Genomic DNA, 23,338 nt, shown 5'->3' on the forward strand with positions numbered 1-23,338 from the left:
TGATTGTGAACGATAGGCAAAATTCCAAAAAAGAGTGTAGTTCCACTTTAAAGTAACTGAATATTTGTCTCTGAAAATGATCCCCCAAAAATACAATTTTCTCAAAGATGCAGGCATATGTCGAGTTATTGGCACGCTATTTTTTTTTTCTGGTTTGAGGAAACCTCACTCCACTCACTTTGCACCATTGTTGGTGATAAATAAGGCATTGCAATCCTTACAAGGGGAGGACAGAATATCAATGTGTCTGCAAAAAGGCTATGGATACACCAGTTGAGTTGTACTTTTAGTGTGTCATGTTGTCCTCCCTGTTCAGGCAGCTTTTTTCTATTGTCTGCCCCTCTCCTCTACAGTGGCAGGGAGCCTGTCCAGGAGGTCTGGTGAGATCCGGCTCCTCTGTCTCAAACCCACACCCCCACCCACTCCACCCTAACCTGGCATTGCTGCACCTTCTATTGTAATCCTAATCCACCCCTCAGCCTGCCCCTCCTCATCCTCACCCACTGCATTGGTTTGCCCTTTTTTTGTTCTGTCCATACTGTGTGGAGTCCGCCAGAGAAAACCCCTCTTCAGCCCTGCTGAGTCTTTTCATTCATTGAGTGTGAGCACAGTGCTGTCAGTGACTGCCACTGGCTGAGGGGGCCACTAAAGTGCCGCATCAGCATCCCAACACCTCCCGGCTAACCATTGCTGACATCTCGGCAGCATGCTGCTTCACCCAGCTTTTTTACCTCCTGGCAGCGCAGTATGTGACTATACTGCAATCCCACCCTCACCCTCCACCCCCCCAGACCGAACGCTAGCACGTAATGTTGGAGGGAATTAATTCATGAGTTTGGCAGTCAGGAAGCTCAGTGTGACCATTGCCTTCCATGTGGATCTCGGCATGTGCCACCTGTGAAGCGCTGCTACCGTGTGTGTTCCTGGTGTCTCGAGTAGACCACATGTTGAATTCGCTGACCCGACATGTAGAGTTAAAGTTTAAGCAATAGGGCTGGGCGATATGGACGAAAAAGTATATCTCGATATTTTATATATATCTCGATATATTTTTACTTAAACTCGATATTTTATATATATCTCGATATATTTTCCGGTGAAAATGTGCTGACCCGACATGTAGAGTTAAAGTGTAAGCAATAGAACTGGGCGATATGGACGAAAAAGTATATCTCGATATTCGATATACATCTCGATATGTTTTCCGGTGAAAATATCTAATATAAAGATTTTCATTTTTCAGCGAGATTCAGTGAAATTGAAGTGAATGACAACTGTACTGTAAACACTTTTATTAACCAGTTAGTAGGGGTGTAACGGTACACAAAAATTTCGGTTCGGTACGTACCTCGGTTTAGAGGTCACGGTTCGGTTCATTTTCGGTACAGTAAGAAAACTACAAAATATAAATTTTTGGGTTATTTATTTACCAAATTTGCAAAATCTTCCACCAAAAATATTTTTCTTAGTGGAATATTTGATGTGAAGTAATCGGAACCTTGGATAGGTCAATAATTCATAATAACATTGATTTTGATTCAATATTATGTTTTGAGCAATGACAGTTTGAAAGAAAAAAAAAACAGCTTTGTTTTATTAGTCAACATTGCAACTTTTTCTAAATTACATTTAACCTTTTAAGCTTTTTTATTTCACTTTTGTTATGTTTTTGTTTATTTTAATAGTATTTTTAGAATGTGCCGTGGGCCTTTAAAACATTAACTGTGGGCCGCAAATGGCTTCCGGGCCACACTTTTGACACACCTGCTATAGATAATAAAAAATTAAATGTGATAAATCTATGGATAAAAAGCAGAGCCTGGCGACGCATGCGTGTTTATCATAACTCTCTCTCTCTCTCTGTCTCTGCCCCTCCCTCACCTATGCTTCTGCGCGCACATTTTGTTTTGTTTTTAACCCCTTCTTAACCCTGAATGTACATTGTTAATACATGCAACCCTAACTCAAAATGCCGGACATTTGAGGCATTTAAGAAACTCCGCCCTGACAGCTCCGCAAAAGAGAACATGTCCGGTGAAAAGAGGACGTATGGTCAGTCTATCGTAGCCCGTTAACTGCTAGCATGCCGTGTGTTGTGCCTCGGTGTACATTGTTTACACAACGTGCGGTACGCTTCTTAATATGTCCGTGTGGAACCTCGTTCGGTACACCTCCGAACCGAACCGGAACCCCCGTACCGAAACGGTTCAATACAAATACACGTACCGTTATACCCCATACCCCTAGTATTGACAGCATAGAAATAAACCGTTTAAGTAGCACAGAATTACACATCATAAATAAAATAGAAAAATATTATTTCCACGTAAAATAAATAACATAGCTGTGCAAATAATACAAAATGTATCAAACTCAGATAAAAACTACATTTGTAGGCAGGCACTTTTTAATTCCCGGTGGACGATGTAATGGACTGTCACACACGTGCGGTTCTGGTCAGCGCCAAGTAAGTGCCGCTATGATCTTCCTCACTTCCCAATTACATATTTGGCAGCATTTCTCCTGCCAAATATGCCCGGCTAGGCAACTGGAGAACAGTTTTGATTTGGGCTTACATGATAAACAAGTCAAATTAATGTTTTATCCAGACGCATACGTTTGTCCAAAGGTGGCCAAGTAGACACATTGTGGGTTTCCTGGACGTGGTCTACATCGTTAAAAGAAACATCTAAAGAAGAGAATCCGATTCTCTGCCATCTTCCACTAGTTTTTTTAATATATAAATCGCCCGCTTGACTCTCTTGTCATCATTTGGGATGTGTGTTGTGACTTCACTTCCTGGTTCTATAACCCGCCCTATCTTGCCTCTGATTGGCCTGTCCCTAATGTGTTGCACTAATCTTAACCAATGGTGACTCATCATAGTAAACAACCAACCAATCATGGATGTTCTTATACGTGCAAGCAGGTCTTGGAAGGAGGAAAGGGAGGGGTTTAGTAGCCCATGAGAGGGAGTGGGAAGTGGGGGAGAACAAGGAACACAACAAATAAGCGGTGTTTGGTCATTTTATCGTGAAATAAATTATATCGATATTACCATATTTTCTTAATTCATATCTTGTTTAAAAATATATAGATATATCTTACAAACTCGATATATCGCCCAGCCCTAGTAAGCACCACCACTTCACACGCCACTGCTGGTCATACACACTGCATCCTAATCACTAACCAAACTTCATCCTAAAGATCTACATTTCCTTTTCAAATTAGGCTTTTCTACCGCTTGTCCTGCTCGGGGTCGCTGGAGCCTATCCCAGGCTTTTATGTGTATAATTTGTGATGGAGCTGAGTAAAATTAATTCTTAGAAGCACCATGACCCTACTCGAGTGGTTATGTTGTTTTCTATTCCTAATGCGGTGGAACCCACTTATGTTGACAACCCGTCTATGTCGACCAAACTCCCCAAGTCCCGGTCCACCGTGTTTTCCTTTTACTAAAAAAAAATACACGCTTTAGTTGACGTCGACATGCTGTACATGGTCACAACTTTTTCCCATTCATGTCGACATGTGTTGTAGTAACCATACTTGCCAACCTTGAGACCTCTGAATTCATGAGATTGGGGGGGGGGGGTATATTTATAGCTAGAATTCACTGAAATTCAAGTATTTCTTATTTATTATATTTATAGCTAGAATTCACTGAAATTCAAGTATTTCTTATTTATTATATTTATAGCTAGAATTCACTGAAATTCAAGTATTTCTTATTTCCATCCATCCATCCATCTTCTTCCGCTTATCCAAGGTCTGGTCGCGGGGGCAGCAGCCTAAGCAGGGAAGCCCAGACTTTCCTCTCCCCAGCCACTTCGTCCAGCTCTTCCCGGGGGATCCCGAGGCGTTCCCAGGCCAGCCGGGAGACATAGTCTTCCCAACGTGTCCTGGGTCTTCCCCGTGGCCTCCTACCGGTTGGACGTGCCCTAAACACCTCCCTAGGGAGGCGTTCGGGTGGCATCCTGACCAGATGCCCGAACCACCTCATCTGGCTCCTCTCGATGTGGAGGAGCAGCGGCTTTACTTTGAGCTCCTCCCGGATGACAGAGCTTCTCACCCTATCTCTAAGGGAGAGCCCCGCCACCCGGCAGAGGAAACTCATTTCGGTTGCTTGTACCCGTGATCTTGTCCTTTCGGTCATAACCCAAAGCTCATGACCATAGGTGAGGATGGGAACGTAGATCGACCGGTAAATTGAGAGCTTTGCCTTCCGGCTCAGCTCCTTCTTCACCACAACGGATCGATACAGCGTCCGCATTACTGAAGATGCCGCACCGATCCGCCTGTCGATCTCACGATCCACTCTTCCCCCACTCGTGAACAAGACTCCTAGGTACTTGAACTCCTCCACTTGGGGCAGGGTCTCCTCCCCAACCCGGAGATGGCACTCCACCCTTTTCCGGGCGAGAACCATGGACTCTGACTTGGAGATGCTGATTCTCAACCCAGTCGCTTCACACCCGGCTGCGAACCGATCCAGTGAGAGCTGAAGATCCCGGCCAGATGAAGCCATCAGGACCACATCATCCGCAAAAAGCAGAGACCTAATCCTGCAGCCACCAAACCGGAACCCCTCAACGCCTTGACTGCGCCTAGAAATTCTGTCCATAAAAGTTATGAACAGAATCGGTGACAAAGGGCAGCCTTGGCGGAGTCCAACCCTCACTGGAAACGTGTCCGACTTACTGCCGGCAATGCGGACCAAGCTCTGACACTGATCGTACAGGGACCGGACTGCCACAATCAGACAGTTCGATACCCCATTCTCTCTGAGCACTCTATTTCTTATTTATTAGATTATATTTATAGCTAGAACTCACTGAAATTCAAGTATTTCTTATATTTATATATATATATATATATATATATATAAGAAATACTTGAATTTCAGTGTTCATTTATTTACACATATACACACACATAACACTCCTCTTCTCATTGTTGTATTTGAAGTGCAATGCTTTGCAGCCAGTAACACAGCCTTTGAAGGAGCATAGGTATGGGCAGCATCTGTAAAATTTAATTTGCAGGAAAGGAGTGAGTTTAGGTTTCAATTGTCCATCCTCGTTCTATTCTCTGTCACTGTCTTTCTAACCATGCTGAACCCCCTGGTCTCTGATGATGCATTGCTGTGTGGCACGCACAAAAGTGCCTTCATCAAATGCACCAGAGTCTGGAATCTTCCATCTCTCCCTAGCATACTCCTTCCCCTTCGAGCTGTCCTGGATAAACTGAAATTCTTGTTTCCAATCATTTTGGAACTTGCAAGCGTACTTCTTCTTCTTACTCGTCGTCGCCATGACTCTTTTTGGTTCTTCTGCTTAGTCTGTTATGTTTTTGGACATTACTACTTGCCGTAGTTTTGAAACAATGCATGATGGGAATCCGGATGTTGTGTGTCAGTGTATTAACGTGCTGGCTGGAATAAACACACGCTGAGCAATTGCTCCGTGCCTGCCTACTTTATGGGTTATAGATAAACCTATGGATAACGGAGACATATATAATAGTCTCCTTCTTGTTTTGTGTGCAGTTGCGCACTGAGCTCCAAAAGCCGTAGATGTTATAACGTGACGAGGCCGGAACGCTGTTTATAAGGAGGAAAAGCGGACGTGACGGCAGGCTGTCCTCACTCAGGTCCAGCTGGAAATCGGGAGAATGGTTGTCTCGGGAGATTTTCGAGAGAGGCACTGAAATTCGGGAGTCTCCCGGAAAATTCGGGAGGGTTGGCAAGTATGGTAATAACTACATAACTAGCATTAAAACCCACATACAGTAACTACATGTTCAGAGCAAATTAAGCTTCCAAATAAAAGTATGGCATTATTAACAAAATTTTACCACAGCAACTAAAAAAAACATTTAATACTTGTTTTTAGATAAACATTTGAAGAAGGATTTGCACATGTTTGAAAGTTTTTGTCATTGTAGTCAAAATATACAATAACATCACCACAACTGTTTGATAGGAGTATAAAATATCAAATGAAAACACAAAAATAAAAAACATTAGGGACGCTCTATATATGTTTTCAAGCCAATACCAACACAAATAACTGCCTGCTTCTCAAGACCGATACCAATAGCTGCAAACTTATTTATTTAGTCAAACTTAGATTTAACTGTAGATTTTGCACAACGTTATTGGTGGCTGGCTTTAGGGCAGCTTCTTTAGCAAGTGCAGGTGTCTTTGTAGTCTTTCAAAACGCCGTTGTAGTGATGCTGGCATTTCATGTGGCTCATTTGTTTTTTTCCCCTTTTGCTGTATTTTTGCGGAACATTTGGTGCAACTAGCACGCTAAATGGCTTCCTCTGAAACAATGATGAATTCCCACACGATCAACATGTTAAGGGGAAGGTCACGGCCATAAATGTTGTGTACTTGATTTGCTCACCTTAATTAACCCTTCTACAACTCATTTCATTGGACCCATTGTTTTTGTTTTTTGTTTTTTAAGCAGTTATCAGTTATTTTCTAATATCATCAAAATTATCGGTATGACATCATAATTCCTCGTATCAGTCCAATAATTATCTGTCCGATATTTACCGTGCAGCCCTAAAATATTCACAAATGGAGGAAAATCATGTCAACAAACTATGTCCCTTATCACCGACCCAATTTTCATTAGCCAAAGTAGGTGCCAAATCAGTACCCGAACCAGTACTTAAAATAAGAATAACAGATATTTTGTCTTAAAAAAAAAAATAAAAAAATTTAAAAAAAATTTAAATCTTAAAAAGGCTTAGTGGCCACATGCGTGGTCAGCACCATTTAGCTCTTATTTCCAAAATTGTGTACACTATTGAATTGGTGTCTTATGGCCATTATGTGGACACTTATACTGCCATCTGGTGGTGTCAGAAGAGTATAACATACAATGGAATTTGGAAGGAAAAAAAAGTGTAAAAATAAGAATTAGCATGTCACTAAACATGAAGTACACGTTTGTTACTTATGGACTAAGTACATCATATCAAAAGATGATTCTTAGTTTTTATTCTAATTAGGGTCCAATAAGCCCAAATAGCAAAGAGAAATAAAAAAAAGCATGTAAACAAACAGCATGGGCCTTAAGAGGCTAAGTATCTTTTCGTCATTAAAGTTGTACGACTTTAAACACTTAAATAATATAAATACAATTATAAGTAATAATAGTAATAAATTCACTAATGTGAGATAAAATCCACAAACAATTATCCAAACCCCTACTGACAGATATAAGTTAGAACTATGCGCTACTTTATATTGGGAATGGCAACAGTGGAGGATGAATGCCCCACAACAACAGGATAGAGAAAAAGAAGGAGCTTATTGACCACGTTGCCAGACTGCAACGGGGTACCCACGCAATGCACTCTGGGTAAACCTTTACCATATATGGATAATTTGATGACGTCCATTGAACGGGCGTCAACTTCATCCATCCATCTTCTTTCGCTTATCCGAGGTCTGGTCGCGAGGAAGCAGGGAAGCCCAGACTTCCCTCTCCCCAGCCACTTGGTCCAGCTCCTCCCGGGGGATCCTGAGGCGTTCCCAGGCCAGCCGGGAGACATAGTCTTCCCAACGTGTCCTGGGTCTTCCCCGTGGCCTCCTACCGGTTGGACGTGCCCTAAACACCTCTCTAGGGAGGCGTTCGGGTGGCATCCTGACCAGATGCCCGAACCACCTCATCTGGCTCCTCTCCATGTGGAGGAGCAGCGGCTTTACTTTGAGCTCCTCCCGGATGACAGAGCTTCTCACCCTATCTCTAAGGGAGAGCCCTGCCACCCAGCGGAGGAAACTCATTTCGGCCGCTTGTACCCGTGATCTTGTCCTTTCGGTCATAAGCCAAAGCTCATGACCATAGGTGAGGATGGGAACGCAGATCAACCGGTAAATTGAGAGCTTTGCCTTCCGACTGAGCTCCTTCTTCACCACAACCGATCGATACAGCGTCCGCATTACTGAAGACGCCGCACCGATCCGCCTGTCAATCTCACGATCCACTCTTCCCTCACTCGTGAACAAGACTCCGAGGTACTTGAACTCCTCCACTTGGGGCAGGGTCTCCTCCCCAACCCGGAGATGGCATTCCACCCTTTTCCGGGCGAGAACCATGGACTCAGACTTGGGGGTGCTGATTCCCATCCCAGTCGCTTCACACTCTGCTGCGAACCGATCCAGTGAGAGCTGAAGATCCTGGCCAGATGAAGCCACCAGGACCACATCATCTGCAAAAAGCAGAGACCTAATCCCGGATCCCCTCAACGCCCTGACTGCACCTAGAAATTCTGTCCATAAAGGTTATGAACAGAATCGGTGACAAAGGGCAGCCTTGGCGGAGTCCAACCCTCAAACTTGCAGTCCACTCATATATTTTAATGTGTGATTGCCATTTACTGGTCGCACTTATCATTACACCGTGTGCAGAATAAAATTGCTTTTAGGTCAGTAAGCGAAACCAAAATTAAAACGTACATTAGGCGCACCAGGTTATAAGGCGCTCTGTCGTTTTTTTTTGCAAAAATTAAATAATTTTTAGTGCGTCTTATAGTCTGAAAAATACGCTACTGAAAGTGCAGTATTTAGGTTAATGCTCACTTTCTGTTCTGCTGACTTGAAGCGTTAAATATCACAACACTCTGCCTATAGTTAAATTGATTTACCTAAATTTAAATAAGGCACCGATAGTTACTTACCGTATTTTTCGGACTATAAGTCGCAGTTTTTTTTCAGTTTGGCTGGGGGTGCGACTTATACTCAGGAGCGACTTATGTGTGAAATTATTAACACATTACCATAAAATATCTAATAATATTATTTAGCTCATTCACGTAAGAGACTAGACGTATAAGATTTCATGGGATTTAGCGATTAGGAGTGACAGATTGTTTGGTAAATGTATAGCTTGTTCTATATGTTATAGTTATTTGAATGACTCTTACCATAATATGTTACGTTAACATACCAGGCACGTTCTCAGTTGGTTATTTATGCCTCATATAACGTACACTTATTCAGCCTGTTGTTCACTATTCTTTATTTATTTTAAATTGCCTTTCAAATGTCTATTCTTGGTGTTGGCTTTTATCAAATACATTTCCCCCAAAAATGCGACTTATACTCCAGTGCGACTTGTGTTTTTTTTCATTCTTATGTATTTTCGGCCGGTGCGACTTATACTCCGAAAAATACGGTAGTATTTTTTTCTGTCTGGTTGTTACCATTCACTTTGGCAGTTTCGATATCCATCCCCACTTATGTCTCTGGGGAAAGTCACGAGGTAATGTGCAAGCAATGGCTAGTTTCGATTTCGGTTATGTTGACCGCCCTAAGAGCGTCGACATAAATGGGTTTCACTGTAATATTCTAAATAATCCCCCCCTCACGTTCACACATCATTAAGTACAGTGTTCAATGCTCATGAATAGCATACTTGCCAACCCTCCCGAATTTTCCGGGAGACTCCCGAAATTCAGCGCCTCTCCCGAAAACCTCCCGGGACAAATATTCTCCCGAAAATCTCCCGATTTTCAGCCGGAGCTGGAGGCCACGCCCCCTCCAGCTCCATGCGACCTGAGTGAGGACAGCCTTTTTTCATAACGGGAGGACAATAGGGTGACAAGAACTAAATCAGCCAGACTACAGATAAATTGTATTATGTTTATCTTACCTAAAAATAAATATATATATATTAATTAAAAAAAATAAAAAAATGTTTTACTATATTTTGCTAAAAACATCCAAATTAATTATATTTTTATTTGTATTTTTCTGACTCCTTATTACACTCAGCCATAGAATTCCATCCATCTTTTTCCGCTTATCCGAGGTCGGGTCGCGGGGGCAGCAGCCTAAGCAGGGAAGCCCAGACTTCCCTCTCCCCAGCCACTTCGTCCAGCTCTTCCTGTGGGACCCCGAGGCGTTCCCAGGCCAGCCGGGAGACATAGTCTTCCCAATGTCCTGGGTCTTCCCCGCGGCCTCCTATTATACATTAAAATAAACATATTTGAAATAATTAATTTTAAATGATCATAATAATTCATTTAAAATGACCATATTTAATTATTGAAATAATTGCTTGTGTATCAACAATTTTATTCATTACATTTTGAAGCTCTCAGAAGCCAAGTTATGTTATATTCCTTAATATTTATTTATGCAAGTTTGAAGTATCAATTATCTAAACACAGTTTTGTTTGCATATTTTCAGGATGTATATATATATATATATATATGCGTGTGAAATACTTGACTTGGTGAATTCTAGCTGTCAATATACTCCTCCCCTCTTAACCACGCCCCCCCACCCCCACCCCCACACCTCCCGAAATTGGAGGTCTCAAGGTTGGCAAGTATGATGAATAGTCATCAAGAAACTTAAAAAAAAATCCCATCTTTACCAGGATACTTGCCAACATTACTCAATTGTTTTACAAGTACATAGTACTGGCAAGTTTCTTAGTGACACTGGCAAGTCAACAAAATGAAGGAGCTTATAGTATCTCTGAAGAAAGCTCCATTTCTCACCTTTCGACCTGATGCAGGTCTGTTCTTCATTGAAGTGAAGAAGATCATCCTGGTGGAGCTTGTGGAAGAATTGCATTTTTGGAGGAACTCTAAGACCTGGTGTACGACTGTAGGAATAAAAGATTGGTGGTTGTACTTGAAAGGTTGGTTGCAGAGGATGCGTGCCTGGTCAGTCTAAGTTGTTGGCAGATAGGAGGTGGGCTGAGAGAGAGAGAGAAGTCTGGAGGAGGCATCAGAGACACTCTTGTTGGATGTGTACCAGGAGGGAGTGAAGAGTGGCTGGGCACCAACAGGAGAGTGTCATGGTTCAAGGTCCAAACACTCAATGATCGTTGGCCTGATGAGACAAGCTCTTGACTAAAGGCTTCAGTCATTTAGACTTAGACTTCCTTTTATTGTCATTCAAATTTGAACTTTGCAGTACAGATGAGAACGAAATTTTGTTGCATTAGCTCATGGTAGTGCAGGATAAAATGGCAATAAGGTGCAGATATAAATAAATAGATTACTGTACAGATAAATATGTTGCACTTTTGCATATGCATCCACTTTATGGATGTATGTTATATTGTCTTTATATTCCAGCAAATTAATCCATTTTTTGGGGGGAATTGAGGGGATTATTATGATGCGTTCAAGAGTCTTACAGCCTGAGGGAAGAAGCTGTTACAGAACCTAGAGCAGGGGTCTGCAACCCGCGGCTCTTTCATGCCTCCGCCGTGGCTCCCTTTGGCTTTGAAACCGGATGTCAACAAATACTGGTTACTTGATTTATTATATTTCATTTTATTTAGTTTATTTTAATTTAACAGTTGTTATTTTGGAGAGTTCTGGAATCTTGACGTATGAAAATAAAACACATTTTAATATATTGTCGATGGAAATGTATGTCACAGCCCTTATGCGACATCTCTTGCTGCCATGCAATTGTATTGTTTTTAGCGGTCTACCCCTAGCAATGGACGGATCAAAAAAGAGAAACATTTGATTAATTTACATTTTTATTACCGTATTTTTCGGAGTATAAGTCGCACCTGCCGAAAATACATAATAAAGAAGGAAAAAAACATATAAGTCGCACTGGAAAAAACTATGGAAAAAACTGCGATTTATAGTCCGAAAAATACGGTAATTGGCTGTTTTTATTGATGACTAGGTAGTTGTTTTAAATTTTTAGTCAAATGAATATGCAGCAGTCGTATTTTTTTCTAATGTTCAAAATAATTTGAGGATTTGCTTCGTTATACCCAGAAATACATCAAATAAGTGTTTATTTTCATAAGTCCTATAGCACAAGTGTAAGGAAACTATAAGTGGTGTTATCATCTTTTTAGGAATCTAACAGAGTTTGTGGCTCTAAGTGGGTTTTTTTGGGGGGGAAATGGGCTCCAATGGCTCTTTGTATGCTAAAGGTTGCCGACCCCTGACCTAGAGGTTCTGCTACGGAGGCTGTGGATCCTCTTTCTAGAATCCAGCAGTGAAAACAGTCCTTGGTGGGGGTGGGAGGAGTCCTTGCAGATTTTCTGAGCCCTGGTCAGGCAGCGGCTTTTTGCGATCTCCTGGATAGGAGGAAGAGGAGTCCCTATGATCTGTTCCGCCATTTGCAGAACACCAGGCCATAACCTCCTTGATCAAGAGCAAGCCCTGCTCAAGGGCACCTCCTCTCGACAGTGCATACATTTGCTGCAAAGCTGTTAGACCGTGCTGTTGTGTACTTTGTCGTATGACTTGGTTAAATGTTTGAAGTTAGTTAATTGTTTGAAGTTAATTACCATATTTATGTTATCGTAGTTTATAGTGTACTTTAAATGTTGCTATATTCTATGATCCATTACTACCTTGGAACCCCTGTATGTGGACAAGCCGTGTAAGTGGACCAACTTGTCAAGTCTTGGTTCACCGTGTTCTTGTTAATAAAAGTGCTCGCTTAAATCGGCGTTGACATGTTTGAGCCCCATGAAGAATCGGTCTAGTCGTGTTGTAGTTTTGTTAACGTCATTGTTATTACTGGGGTGTTTTTACAATAGCAGATCAATGCTTGTGTCAAAATCTGTAAACCAAAGGACAAGGGCTGCAGCTATTGCTTAACTTAGTAATCAATTATGATCGGCTAAAAGCTCAATGCTATAACCTTCATTTTTTTCCTCCCGTTTTTTACCACAACACCCACACACTACCTGATGTACATGTGCTGTATTGCAGAGACTGTGCGGTAACTTTGTCTCCTTATTTAAAGTTCTGGGAACTTCATACGGTCTGGATTCTATAAATTGTCATCATTCATTAAAGGATTAATCAAAGCAACAAAAGATAAATCAAATCTTTTTTTCTAATCAAATTAATGGATTAATCGTTGCCCTGTCAACTCTTCATCCTTTGTGGTGTTGCAACTGCTTTTTTACCTTTTTAAAGCAGTAATCGGCAACCACCTGCTCGTGATGCATTTGCTACCGGGCCGCAGAGAAACAAAATTTTTTTGGAACGACCGTATTTTCTCTGACTTAACTTTCGCTTGTCTCACTCGACACATCAATAATAGACTACAGACTGTGGTGAAGTAGGAAAACACAACTTTTGGTTGTGTTTTCCGCTCCATTTGCTGAATGGCGATATCCGATATATATCTCAATATTTTTTTCCGTAAGGTAAAAACAAAACAGTCTTAGTTACCTGAGATGCTGAAATATTGACTTACAAAGTCAAATTAATGACTTACTGAAAAAAAGCGTTTGCAATAAGTGTTTGAAAAAAAAGAGTTAAAAGTGGGGCCACATGCTGACATATGTTCAACTCATCATGCTTAATTTATTACAGCATTTGGGAAGCCTGTAGTTGATTTTTATTAGGTAAATGTTATATTTTTATCAACATGTGATAGCAGGGATCCTGTCATTCTAAACTAGGCTGCTACATTACAAATGATTAATGTAACTATAGCTGAAAAAATAGTGCAATAGGAGAGACTATTCATCCCTGAACACCATGGAGTTCATGTAGGCTTTATGATGCAGTTACATTATTATGTCAACTATCAGAGACAGAAACTCTTCATTTAACATAATGTCCTTTTTTTGCTGCTTCAACACAGTTCAATCAACACAGAAAAAGGTAAAGTGAAATAATTTAGTTGTTAACTGTAGGTCAATAATGCTTGTCTTTCTCTCAGACAGGGCTTTATACACAGGCAGGTTGATGATATATAATATATAGTGGCAGGTTGATGGTATATAATATATAAAGGCAGGTAGATTGTATATAATATATAGAGGCAGGTTGATGGTGTATAATATATACAGTACATACAATAAACCTACTGGGGACATCTCATCACAAAGAAATAAGCTCCCACTAATTAATTAAGCGTTATGGTGAGTTGTATTTTTCATGCACTTATTTTTTAACTGCATTTGTCTGCCACGCGTGGAAGTGTGGTCTGTGGTAATGAAGGCCGGTCTGTGGTAATGAAGTGTGGTCTGTGGTAATAATGCTACATTAAAGCGGTCCCAGGTGCAAACAATGTTGGGGATCCTGTTAAAGGGGAACATTATCACAATTTCAGAATGGTTAAAACCATTAAAAATCAGTTCCCAGTGGCTTATTATATTTTTCAAAGTTTTTTTCAAAATTTTACCCATCACGCAATATCCCTAAAAAAAGCTTCAAAGTGCCTGATTTTAACCATCGTTATATACACCCGTCCATTTTCCTGTGAGGTCACATAGTGAAGCCAACACAAACAAACATGGCGGAAAGAACAGCAAGCTATAGCGACATTAGCTCGGATTTCAGCGGCTTAAGCGATTCAACAGATTACGCATGTATTGAAACGGATGGTTGTAGTGTGGAGGCAGGTAGCGAAAACGAAATTGAAGAAGAAACTGAAGCTATTGAGCCATATCGGTTTGAACCGTATGCAAGCGAAACCGACAAACGACACGACAGCCAGCGACACGGGAGAAAGCGAGGACGAATTCGGCGATCGCCTTCTAACCAACGATTGGTATGTGTTTGTTTGGCATTAAAGGAAACTAACAACTATGAACTAGGTTTACAGCATATGAAATACATTTGGCAACAACATGCACTTTGAGAGTGCAGACAGCCCAGTTTTCATCAATTAATATATTCTGTAGACATACCCTCATCCGCGCTCTTTTCCTGAAAGCTGATCTGTCCAGTTTTGGAGTTGATGTCAGCAGGCCAGGGAAGCTAGGGTCGATATTCTTTTCTTTATCATCTTTGGTGGCATAAGGGACGGTGTGAGCCAAGACATCCAGGGGGTTTAGCTCGCTCGTCTGCGGGAACAAACTGCCGCCATTGCTTGCCGTGCTACCGAGGCCCTTTGTCCCTGAATTGCTCACACACTCCGGCAGATTCAATGGGGGTCTGGCGGCAGATTTCTTTGACTTTATCGTTGGAAATGCATCTGCTTTGAGTGTCGCAGGATATCCACACATTCTTGCCATCTCTGTCGTAGCGTAGCTTTCGTCGGTAAAGTGTGCGGAACAAACGTCCAATTTCTTGCCACTTTCGCATCTTTGGGCCACTGGTGCAACTTGAATCCGTCCCTGTTCGTGTTGTTACACCCTCCGACAACACACAGACGAGGCATGATGTCTCCAAGGTACGGAAAACAGTCGAAAAAAACGGAAAATAACAGAGCTGATTTGACTCTGTGTTTGAGAAAATGGCGGATTGCTTCCCGATGCGCTCCGAGAGCGAATATTAGAAAGGCGTTTAATTCGCCAAAATTCACCCATTTAGAGTTCGGAAATCGGTTAAAAAAATATATGGTCTTTTTTCTGCAACATCAAGGTATATATTGACGCTTACATAGGTCTGGTGATAATGTTCCCCTTTAAGCTTCAGCAGCAAACCAAAGATCCTTTATTTTGTTCTTTCATTCACCTTTCTGCTACTAACAAAGTGCACTTACGGTATGTTATTTTTGCACAAATGTCAACACACTATGGCAGGTTTAAAATCCTTTATCTCCTAGTAAAAGGAAGTGTCAGCAACAGCTGGTTTGGGTTATGTTGACCACCACTTATCTGACAGATTTTCACTACAACTGGTTCCACTTTATAATAACCGTATATGCGAGTTTACCTCACTTTCTATGAACCCTCCCAGATAGGAAGTCAGTCAGGTTTGTGCAGCCTAAAAAGTGTCCAATTGTGAGTTTGTGTGTCTCTCCCCAATGCAGGAATTGTGGTAACGTCTTCTGCGCCAACTGTTGCGACCAGAAGTTGCCGGTGCCAAGCCAGCAGCTGTTCGAGCCCAGTCGCGTGTGCAAGACGTGCTACGGCAGCCTCCTGCTCAGCGCGCCCCCGCTGGAGAAGCCCATCACAGCCAGCTCGAACTGAGCCTCGGAGAGAGGAGGTGCACACCCGCAGGAAGGAAGTCGCAGCTGACACACTGCTGAAGAATGCCACCGAATGTCCCGTGGACTCGTGTGTATGTGTGTGTTTGTGTGTGAGTGAGTGCGCTGCAAAAGTGGACTACGTGTCCCACCAGCGGCATGTTAGCTTTGCACAGTGGGACGGCGTAGGAGGGAAGTCCCTCGTTGGCCACACGGATGGCATGATGGGCGCTCACAGCCGTGCACTACAGGAGCGAGAATGGACTTCCTGGTGCTTTGGACCAGGAGGCAGAAGGTCGTCTCACTCTTCTCCTCCAGAGGAGGTCAGTCCACTTTTTATCCCAATTTCTGTCTTTTTTTCAGACTTTCATGTCCAACGTTGGACTTTTATCAAAATGGACAGTTTGGCTGTCAATCTTTGTGTTGCACAATCAAATCAGACAAATGTTATCTAATTCTTATCAACACATTCCTGCTCATTGCACACAAATGTCAAGTTGAACATAATTCTACTTTTTGGAGTCCTGGTGAGACGTCCTCGCTGCCCGCTCGTCATTCAATGACCTCCGTTCACACACGCTGGTGGTTTTGTAAAATAAAGGAATAAAATAATATATTCAGATATGTCTTATAGCATTTTAAGTACAAAATGTATAGAAACAGAGAATAGTGGCTCACTAAATTAGTCACCAAAAAGTTTTGTTTTTTAACTTTTTTTTTTGTTGATTGCAGAATTGATCTATATAAATATATATGCTTATAATTTGCATCCTGTTGAGGACCCAGGTGTGTGTGTGTGTGTGTGTTTTGTAAATTATAGAAGCACATGTTGTCCTGCTGGGACGCTCTAGTGTTTTATTCCCCACCACCTTTTTGAAATGCAAATATTTATTTTAATAAGCAGGAGTTTGTTGAATTTTGGATTTAGACAATTCAACTGCCACGTGATAATCAGTGTTTCTCACATGCTGCAGCCACTTAGGAGCGACAAGCCTATGCACACACACACACACACACACACACACACACACACACACACACACACACACAGAAAAAACAAGTGGTCTGAAACAAGCATCCAAAACTCCAAACTTTAAGTCATACTTGCCAACCCTCCCGATTTTCCCGGGAGACTCCCGAATTTCAGTGCCCCCACCGAAAATCTCCCGGGGCAACCATTCGCCCCAATTTCTCCCAATTTCCACCCGGACAACAATAATGGGGGCGTGCCTTTAGCGTCCTCTACAACCTGTCGTCACGTCCGCTTTTTCTCCATACAAACAGCGTGCCGGCCCAGTCACATAATATATGCGGCTTTTACACACACTTAAGTGAATGCAAGGCATAATTGGTCAACAGCCATACAGGTCACACTGAGGGTGGCCGTATAAACAACTTTAACACTGTTACAAATATGCGCCACACTGAACCCACACCAAACAAGAATGACAATGACATAGATTCCCCCTCAAATAACTAAAGTATCACATCGGTATTATTTTAATCCTTTTTTTTTTAATGAGACCAGGGATGTCCGATAATGGCTTTTTGCCAATTACCGATACCGATATATACAGTCGTGGAATTAACACATTATTATGCCTAATTTGGACAACCAGGTATGGTGAAGATAAGGTCCTTTTTAAAACAATAAATAAAAATAAAATAAGATAAATAAATTAAAAACATTTTCTTGAATAAAAAAGAAAGTAAAACAATATAAAAACAGTTACATAGAATCTAGTAATTAATGAAAATGAGTAAAATTAACTGTTAAAGGTTAGTACTATTAGTGGACCAGCTTATGTGTGCTTACGGACTGTATCCCTTGCAGACTGTATTGATATATATTGATATATAATGTAGGAACCAGAATATTAATAACAGAAAGAAACAACCCTTTTGTGTGAATGAGTGAGGGAGGTTTTTTGGGTTGGTGCACTAATTGTAAGTGTATCTTGTGTTTTTTATGTTGATTTAATTAAATAAAAAAATAAATAAAAAAACGATACCGATAATAAAAAAAAACGATAACGATAATTTCCGATATTGCATTTCATAGAGCATTTATCGGCCGATATATCGGACATCTCTACTTGAGACCCAACAAGGTCAATTTGATAACTCTCATTAAAACAGTAGACAAGATGGTACATCACACTATTATTAAATTATATTGTCCACAACAAAGGATAAGGGGCGGTATAGCTCGATTGGTAGAGTGGCCGTGCCAGCAACTTCAGAGTTCCAGGTTCGATCCCCGCTTCCGCCATCCTAGTCACTGCCGTTGTGTCCTTGGGCAAGACACTTTACCCACCTGCTCCCAGTGCCACCCACACTGGTTTAAATGCAACTTAGATATTGGGTTTCACTATGTAAAAGCGCTTTGAGTCACTAGAGAAAAGCGCTATATAAATATAATTCACTCACACATTTCGGGAGAACCTCCGCACCGTAACACAACAGAACAAATACCCAGAACCCCTTGCAGCACTAACTCTTCCGTAGGGATGATGTTTGATAAGAAATTATCGAGTTCGAGCCCATTATCGAACCGATTCCTTTATCGAATCCAGATAGGTTGTTGTATATGGCAAAAAACACAATATTTGGTTTAACAAAAGCTCACTTTTATTTTATAAGAAAAAAAAAATAAAAATAAATATTGACTGTTAGCCCCCTAAAAAAAATATATATACAGACTTATCTTTTCCAAGGCTTGTAAGAGCGAACACAACTTGTCTACTTCTCAATTGTCTCAACCCGGAAATGCCCAAACTAATGACGCGTAGTATTTTCATATCGCCACAAGGTGTCAGTAAGAGTCTACAATCAAATGGGCATAACATTGCAGGTCCCACAGGGCATTTCCTGTACGTGGGAAGGGATTCGAATAAAGAACCAACTCTTTTTCTTTACTATAGTGGCCTCGGTAACGGGAACCGGTTCTCAAAAAGGGATTCGAGTCCATGGAATCGGTTCTTTTATCGAACAACCGATTTCGAACATCATCCCTACTCTTCCGGGACGCTACAATATACACCCCCCCCCCCCCCCCCGTTTCCCGAATTTGGAGGTCTCAAGGTTGGCAAGTATGCTATAAGCCCCACCCTCCCTTCACCTTTAAACACTACCTCTACTCTACAGACACACACATTGTGTATAGTTCTACAGACACACATATTGTGTCTAGTTCTACAGACACACATTTTGTCTACAGACACACACATTGTGTCTAGTTCTACAGACACACACATTTTGTCTACAGACACACACATTGTGTATAGTTCTACAGACACACACATTGTGTATAGTTGCTTAGAGATTCTCACTTTCAGGAAGATTGCGCCTTTCTTGTTCATCTTGACTTCCTGTGTGTGTTCCGCACCACAAAGTCCAAAACAACTTAGTTGATGCTGTCATTACTCGTCTTTCATTTCCTTTCTTTTGAGACTCTCAAGTTAGGAAGACTCGGCAGATACTGAAGTGTTTGTGTGCAACTTCCCAGCTGAGATCTAATGGGCATCAACACTCCATCTGACAGTCATTAAGGTGAACAACATCTCTTTAGTCTTCATTTTGTCTTCATGCTCGTCACTGCGGCCATCACTTGGTGCGCGTGTGTGTGTGTGTGGGTGTGTGTGTGTGTGTGTGTGTGTGTGCGTGTTTGACAGTAGAGACGAGTGCCAAGCTGTGTTATTTCAGGTCTCTCACTCATATGCTTTTTTTCCCCCTCCTGTTGGATCAGCACTTTTGAAGCCCCTCATGTATTTTCAGAGGAATGTTTAGCTGTACATAGCCAGTTCCTATTACGATAAAAAAGTGCTCCTTGTTCATTCAGAATATTTTCTTTTGTGGATTTTACTTTGTTGTAGAGTTTAAATAGAGAAATAAACTAGAAGAAGAAGCTATGTTTTCTGTCCATTAAAGCTGCACTTTGTAGATTGTTGTTTTAAAGATGTGTTGTTGTGTGGTAAAATAATATCCGGTCATATAATCCGAGTTACAACCGTCCCTTGAAAAAACCCAATGGTCGTACCGTATTTTTCGGAGTATAAGTCACTCCGGAGTATAAGTCTCACCGGCCGAAAATGCATAATAAAGAAGGAAAAAAAACATATAAGTCGCATTTTTTGGGGAATTGCATTTGATAAAAGCCAACACCAAGAATAGACATTTGAAAGGCAATTTAAAATAAATAAATAATAGTGAACAACAGGCTGAATAAGTGTACGTTATATGAGGCATAAATAACCAACTGAGAACGTGCCTGGTATGTTAACGTAACATATTATGGTAAGAGTCATTCAAATAACTATAACATATAGAACATGCTATACGTTTACCAAACAATCTGTCACTCCTAATCGCTAAATCCCATGAAATCTTATACGTCTAGTCCAGAGGTCGGCAATCCGCGGCTCCGGAGCCGCATGCGGCTCTTTGATCACTCTGATGCGGCTCAGCAACTTACTTGCTGAACCCCCCGATTTTCCCGTGAGACTTCCGGATTTCAGTTTCTCTCGCAGAAAACTCCCCCGGGATTAATATTCACCGACTTTCACCCTTACAGCTATAATAAGGGTGTATCATGATGGTACAACATTTGGTGCCTTCTACAATCTGTATTAACAGCGTGCCAGCCCAGCCTCTTGTCATATACATCTTCTGCTTCCACACGTACGTGACAGCAAGGCATACTTGGTCAACAGCCACACAGGTTACACTGACGGTAACCATATAAAACAACTTTAACACTCTTACTAATAATGCGCCACACTTTGAACCAAAACCAAACAAGAATGACAAACCCATTTCGGGAGAACATCTGCACCTTAACACAACATAAACACAACAGAACAAACACCCAGAATCCCATGCAGCCCTGACTCTTCCGGGCTATATTATACACCCCTGCTACCACCAAACCCCGCCCCCACCCCAACCCTGCTCCCTCACACATCAACCCCCCCCTCTCTGTGCGTCGGTTGAGGTGGGCGGGGTTTGGTAGCGGGGGTGTATAATGTATCCCGGAAGAGTTGGGGCTGCATGGGATTCTGGGTATTTGTCCTGTTGTGTTTATGTTGTGTTAAGGTGCAGATGTTCTCCCGAAATGTGTTTGTCATTCTTGATTGGTGTGGGTTCACAGTGTGGTGCATTATTAGTAAGAGTGTTAAAAAAATTGTTATACCGCCACCGTCAGTGTAACCTGTGTGGTTGTTGACCAAGTATGTGTTGCTGTTACCTACGTAAGCAAGCAGAAGCCACATACGTGTGGCTGATCAGGCACGCTGTTTATGGTAGGTGCTATATGCTGTTCCAACACGGCACGCATGACGCTGACAAGCGCCATTCAGTTAAAACCCGCATGCCGCACCAGTTTTCAAATCCCATATAAAGGTGTGGGCCGCGTGTCTGAGAACCCTGGATTATACATAGCACAAAGCAAAAAAAGATCTTTGTATACAGTGTTATTTCATTTAAAATTTCATACATTTTTTGCGGCTCCCATAGTTTTCTATAATTTGTGAAACTGGTCAAAATGGCTCTTTGACTGGTAAAGGTTGCCGACCCCTGCTCTAGTCTCTTACGTGAATGAGATAAATAATAATATATGATATTTTACGCTAATGTGTTAATAATTTCACACATAAGTCGCACCCCCGGCCAAACTATGAAAAAAAACTGTGACTTATAGTCCGAAAAATACGGTATGCATCCTCATATTGACCTCAAAAGGGATACATTTTTTCCCCAAATTACCATAAAAATCAAAAATAGTTTGTAAAATGTTATTAGAATGAATGATGGGGAATTTTATAGGAAACTTTACAGCAAACTTATTTCCGGACCTTTTCTGCTGTCACCAAAAAGAACATTCAGTGTGTCTGAGATGAGGTTTGATCCCCAGACAAGGCTGTGTCAGGAAAGGTAACACATAGAAAAAAAGCTAAATATTTGTATTTTATTCTGGTACTTTGGTTATTTTGCACAAAAAGAAAAAATATTGACGATTTGTTCTCCTATTGCTCCAAAACACGCATCTAATTAAATTCAGATTCAACAGCAACAATTTCACACACAAAAATTATAATAAATACAGTACTATTCATTATGTATTATTATTTAAAGATGATGTAGTATTATTGAATATAGTCCATAGTTTCTTCAAAATAGCCACCCTTTGCTCTGATTACTGCTTTGCACACTCTTGGCATTCTCTCGATGAGCTTCAAGAGGTAGTCACCTGAAATGGTTTTCACTTTACAGGTGTGCTTGAAGCTCACAGAGAGAATGCCAAGAGTGTGCAAAGCAGTAATCAGAGCAAAGGGTGGCTATTTTGAAGGAAATAGAATATAAAACATGTTTTCAGTTATTTCACCTTTTTTTGTTGTGTTCAATCATAGTTTTGATGCCTTCAGTGACAATCTACAATGTAAATAGTCGTGAAAATAAAACACATTGAATGAGGTGTGTCCAAACTGTTGGCCTCTAATGTATGTATGTGTATATATTAATGTGTGTGTGTGTATATACACTTTTTATTTATATGTATATATAATATATATATTATTTATATATATATATATATATATATATATATATATAAAAAATAACATATATAATATATATATATTATTTATAAAAATATTATATATAATATTTATACATATATATATATATATATGTAATATATATTATTTGTTTATATATATTATATAAAATATATATTATTTATAAAAACATATTTATATACGTTTATATATACACATACCGTATATATGTTTATATATATATATATATATGTTTATATATATATATATATATATTATATAAATTATATATACATATATATAATATACATATATGTATATATACATATTATATATCATATACACACATATATATATAATATGTATATATGATATATAATCCATCCATCCATTTTCTACCGCTTGTCCCTTTTGGGGTCGCGGAGGGTGATGGAGCCTATCTCAGCTGCATTCGGGCGGAAGGCGGGCTACACCCTGGACAAGTCGCCACCTCATCGCAGGGCCAACACAGATAGACAGACAACATTCACACTCACATTCACACACGAGGGACCATTTAGTGTTGCCAATCAACCTTACCCAATATAAATATATATGATATTATATATATATGATATTTTATATATATATATATAATATATCAGAGGTGTGGACTCGAGTCACATGACTTTAGACTCGACTTGACAAAATGTAAAGAGACTTGCAACTCGACTTCGACTTTAACATCAATGACTTGTGACTTGACTTGGACTTGAGCCTTTTGACTTGACAAGACTTGCTACTTTCCCCAAAACCCAAAGATTAAAAAGTTATTCAGGAGCGCTCCGTATCTTTCATTTTGTACAAGTGTGTGTCTTATCAGCGAGTGTGCTGCCTGTCAGTACAACATCC

At 40.7% G+C, this 23,338-nt stretch overlaps 1 protein-coding gene across 2 annotated transcripts in view; it reads left to right on the forward strand.

The window, feature by feature from the left end:
- LOC133595370 (phosphatidylinositol-3,5-bisphosphate 3-phosphatase MTMR3-like) overlaps positions 1–16,935 on the forward strand; it is a 58,011-nt gene extending 41,076 nt beyond the window's left edge. The window contains exons 20-21 of one of the 2 annotated variants that reach the window (XM_072914260.1): positions 354–380; positions 15,738–16,935. In XM_072914260.1, coding sequence (XP_072770361.1) covers positions 354–380; positions 15,738–15,897 — 187 coding nt within the window. In that variant the 3' untranslated portion in view covers positions 15,898–16,935. The remainder of the gene's footprint in view (positions 1–353; positions 381–15,737) is intronic. The other variant, XM_072914261.1, reaches the window with a different exon arrangement.
- Positions 16,936–23,338: the final 6,403 nt, after the last annotated feature.

Source organism: Nerophis lumbriciformis, linkage group LG12 (genome assembly GCF_033978685.3).
Source record: "Nerophis lumbriciformis linkage group LG12, RoL_Nlum_v2.1, whole genome shotgun sequence".
Lineage (NCBI taxonomy): Eukaryota > Metazoa > Chordata > Actinopteri > Syngnathiformes > Syngnathidae > Nerophis > Nerophis lumbriciformis.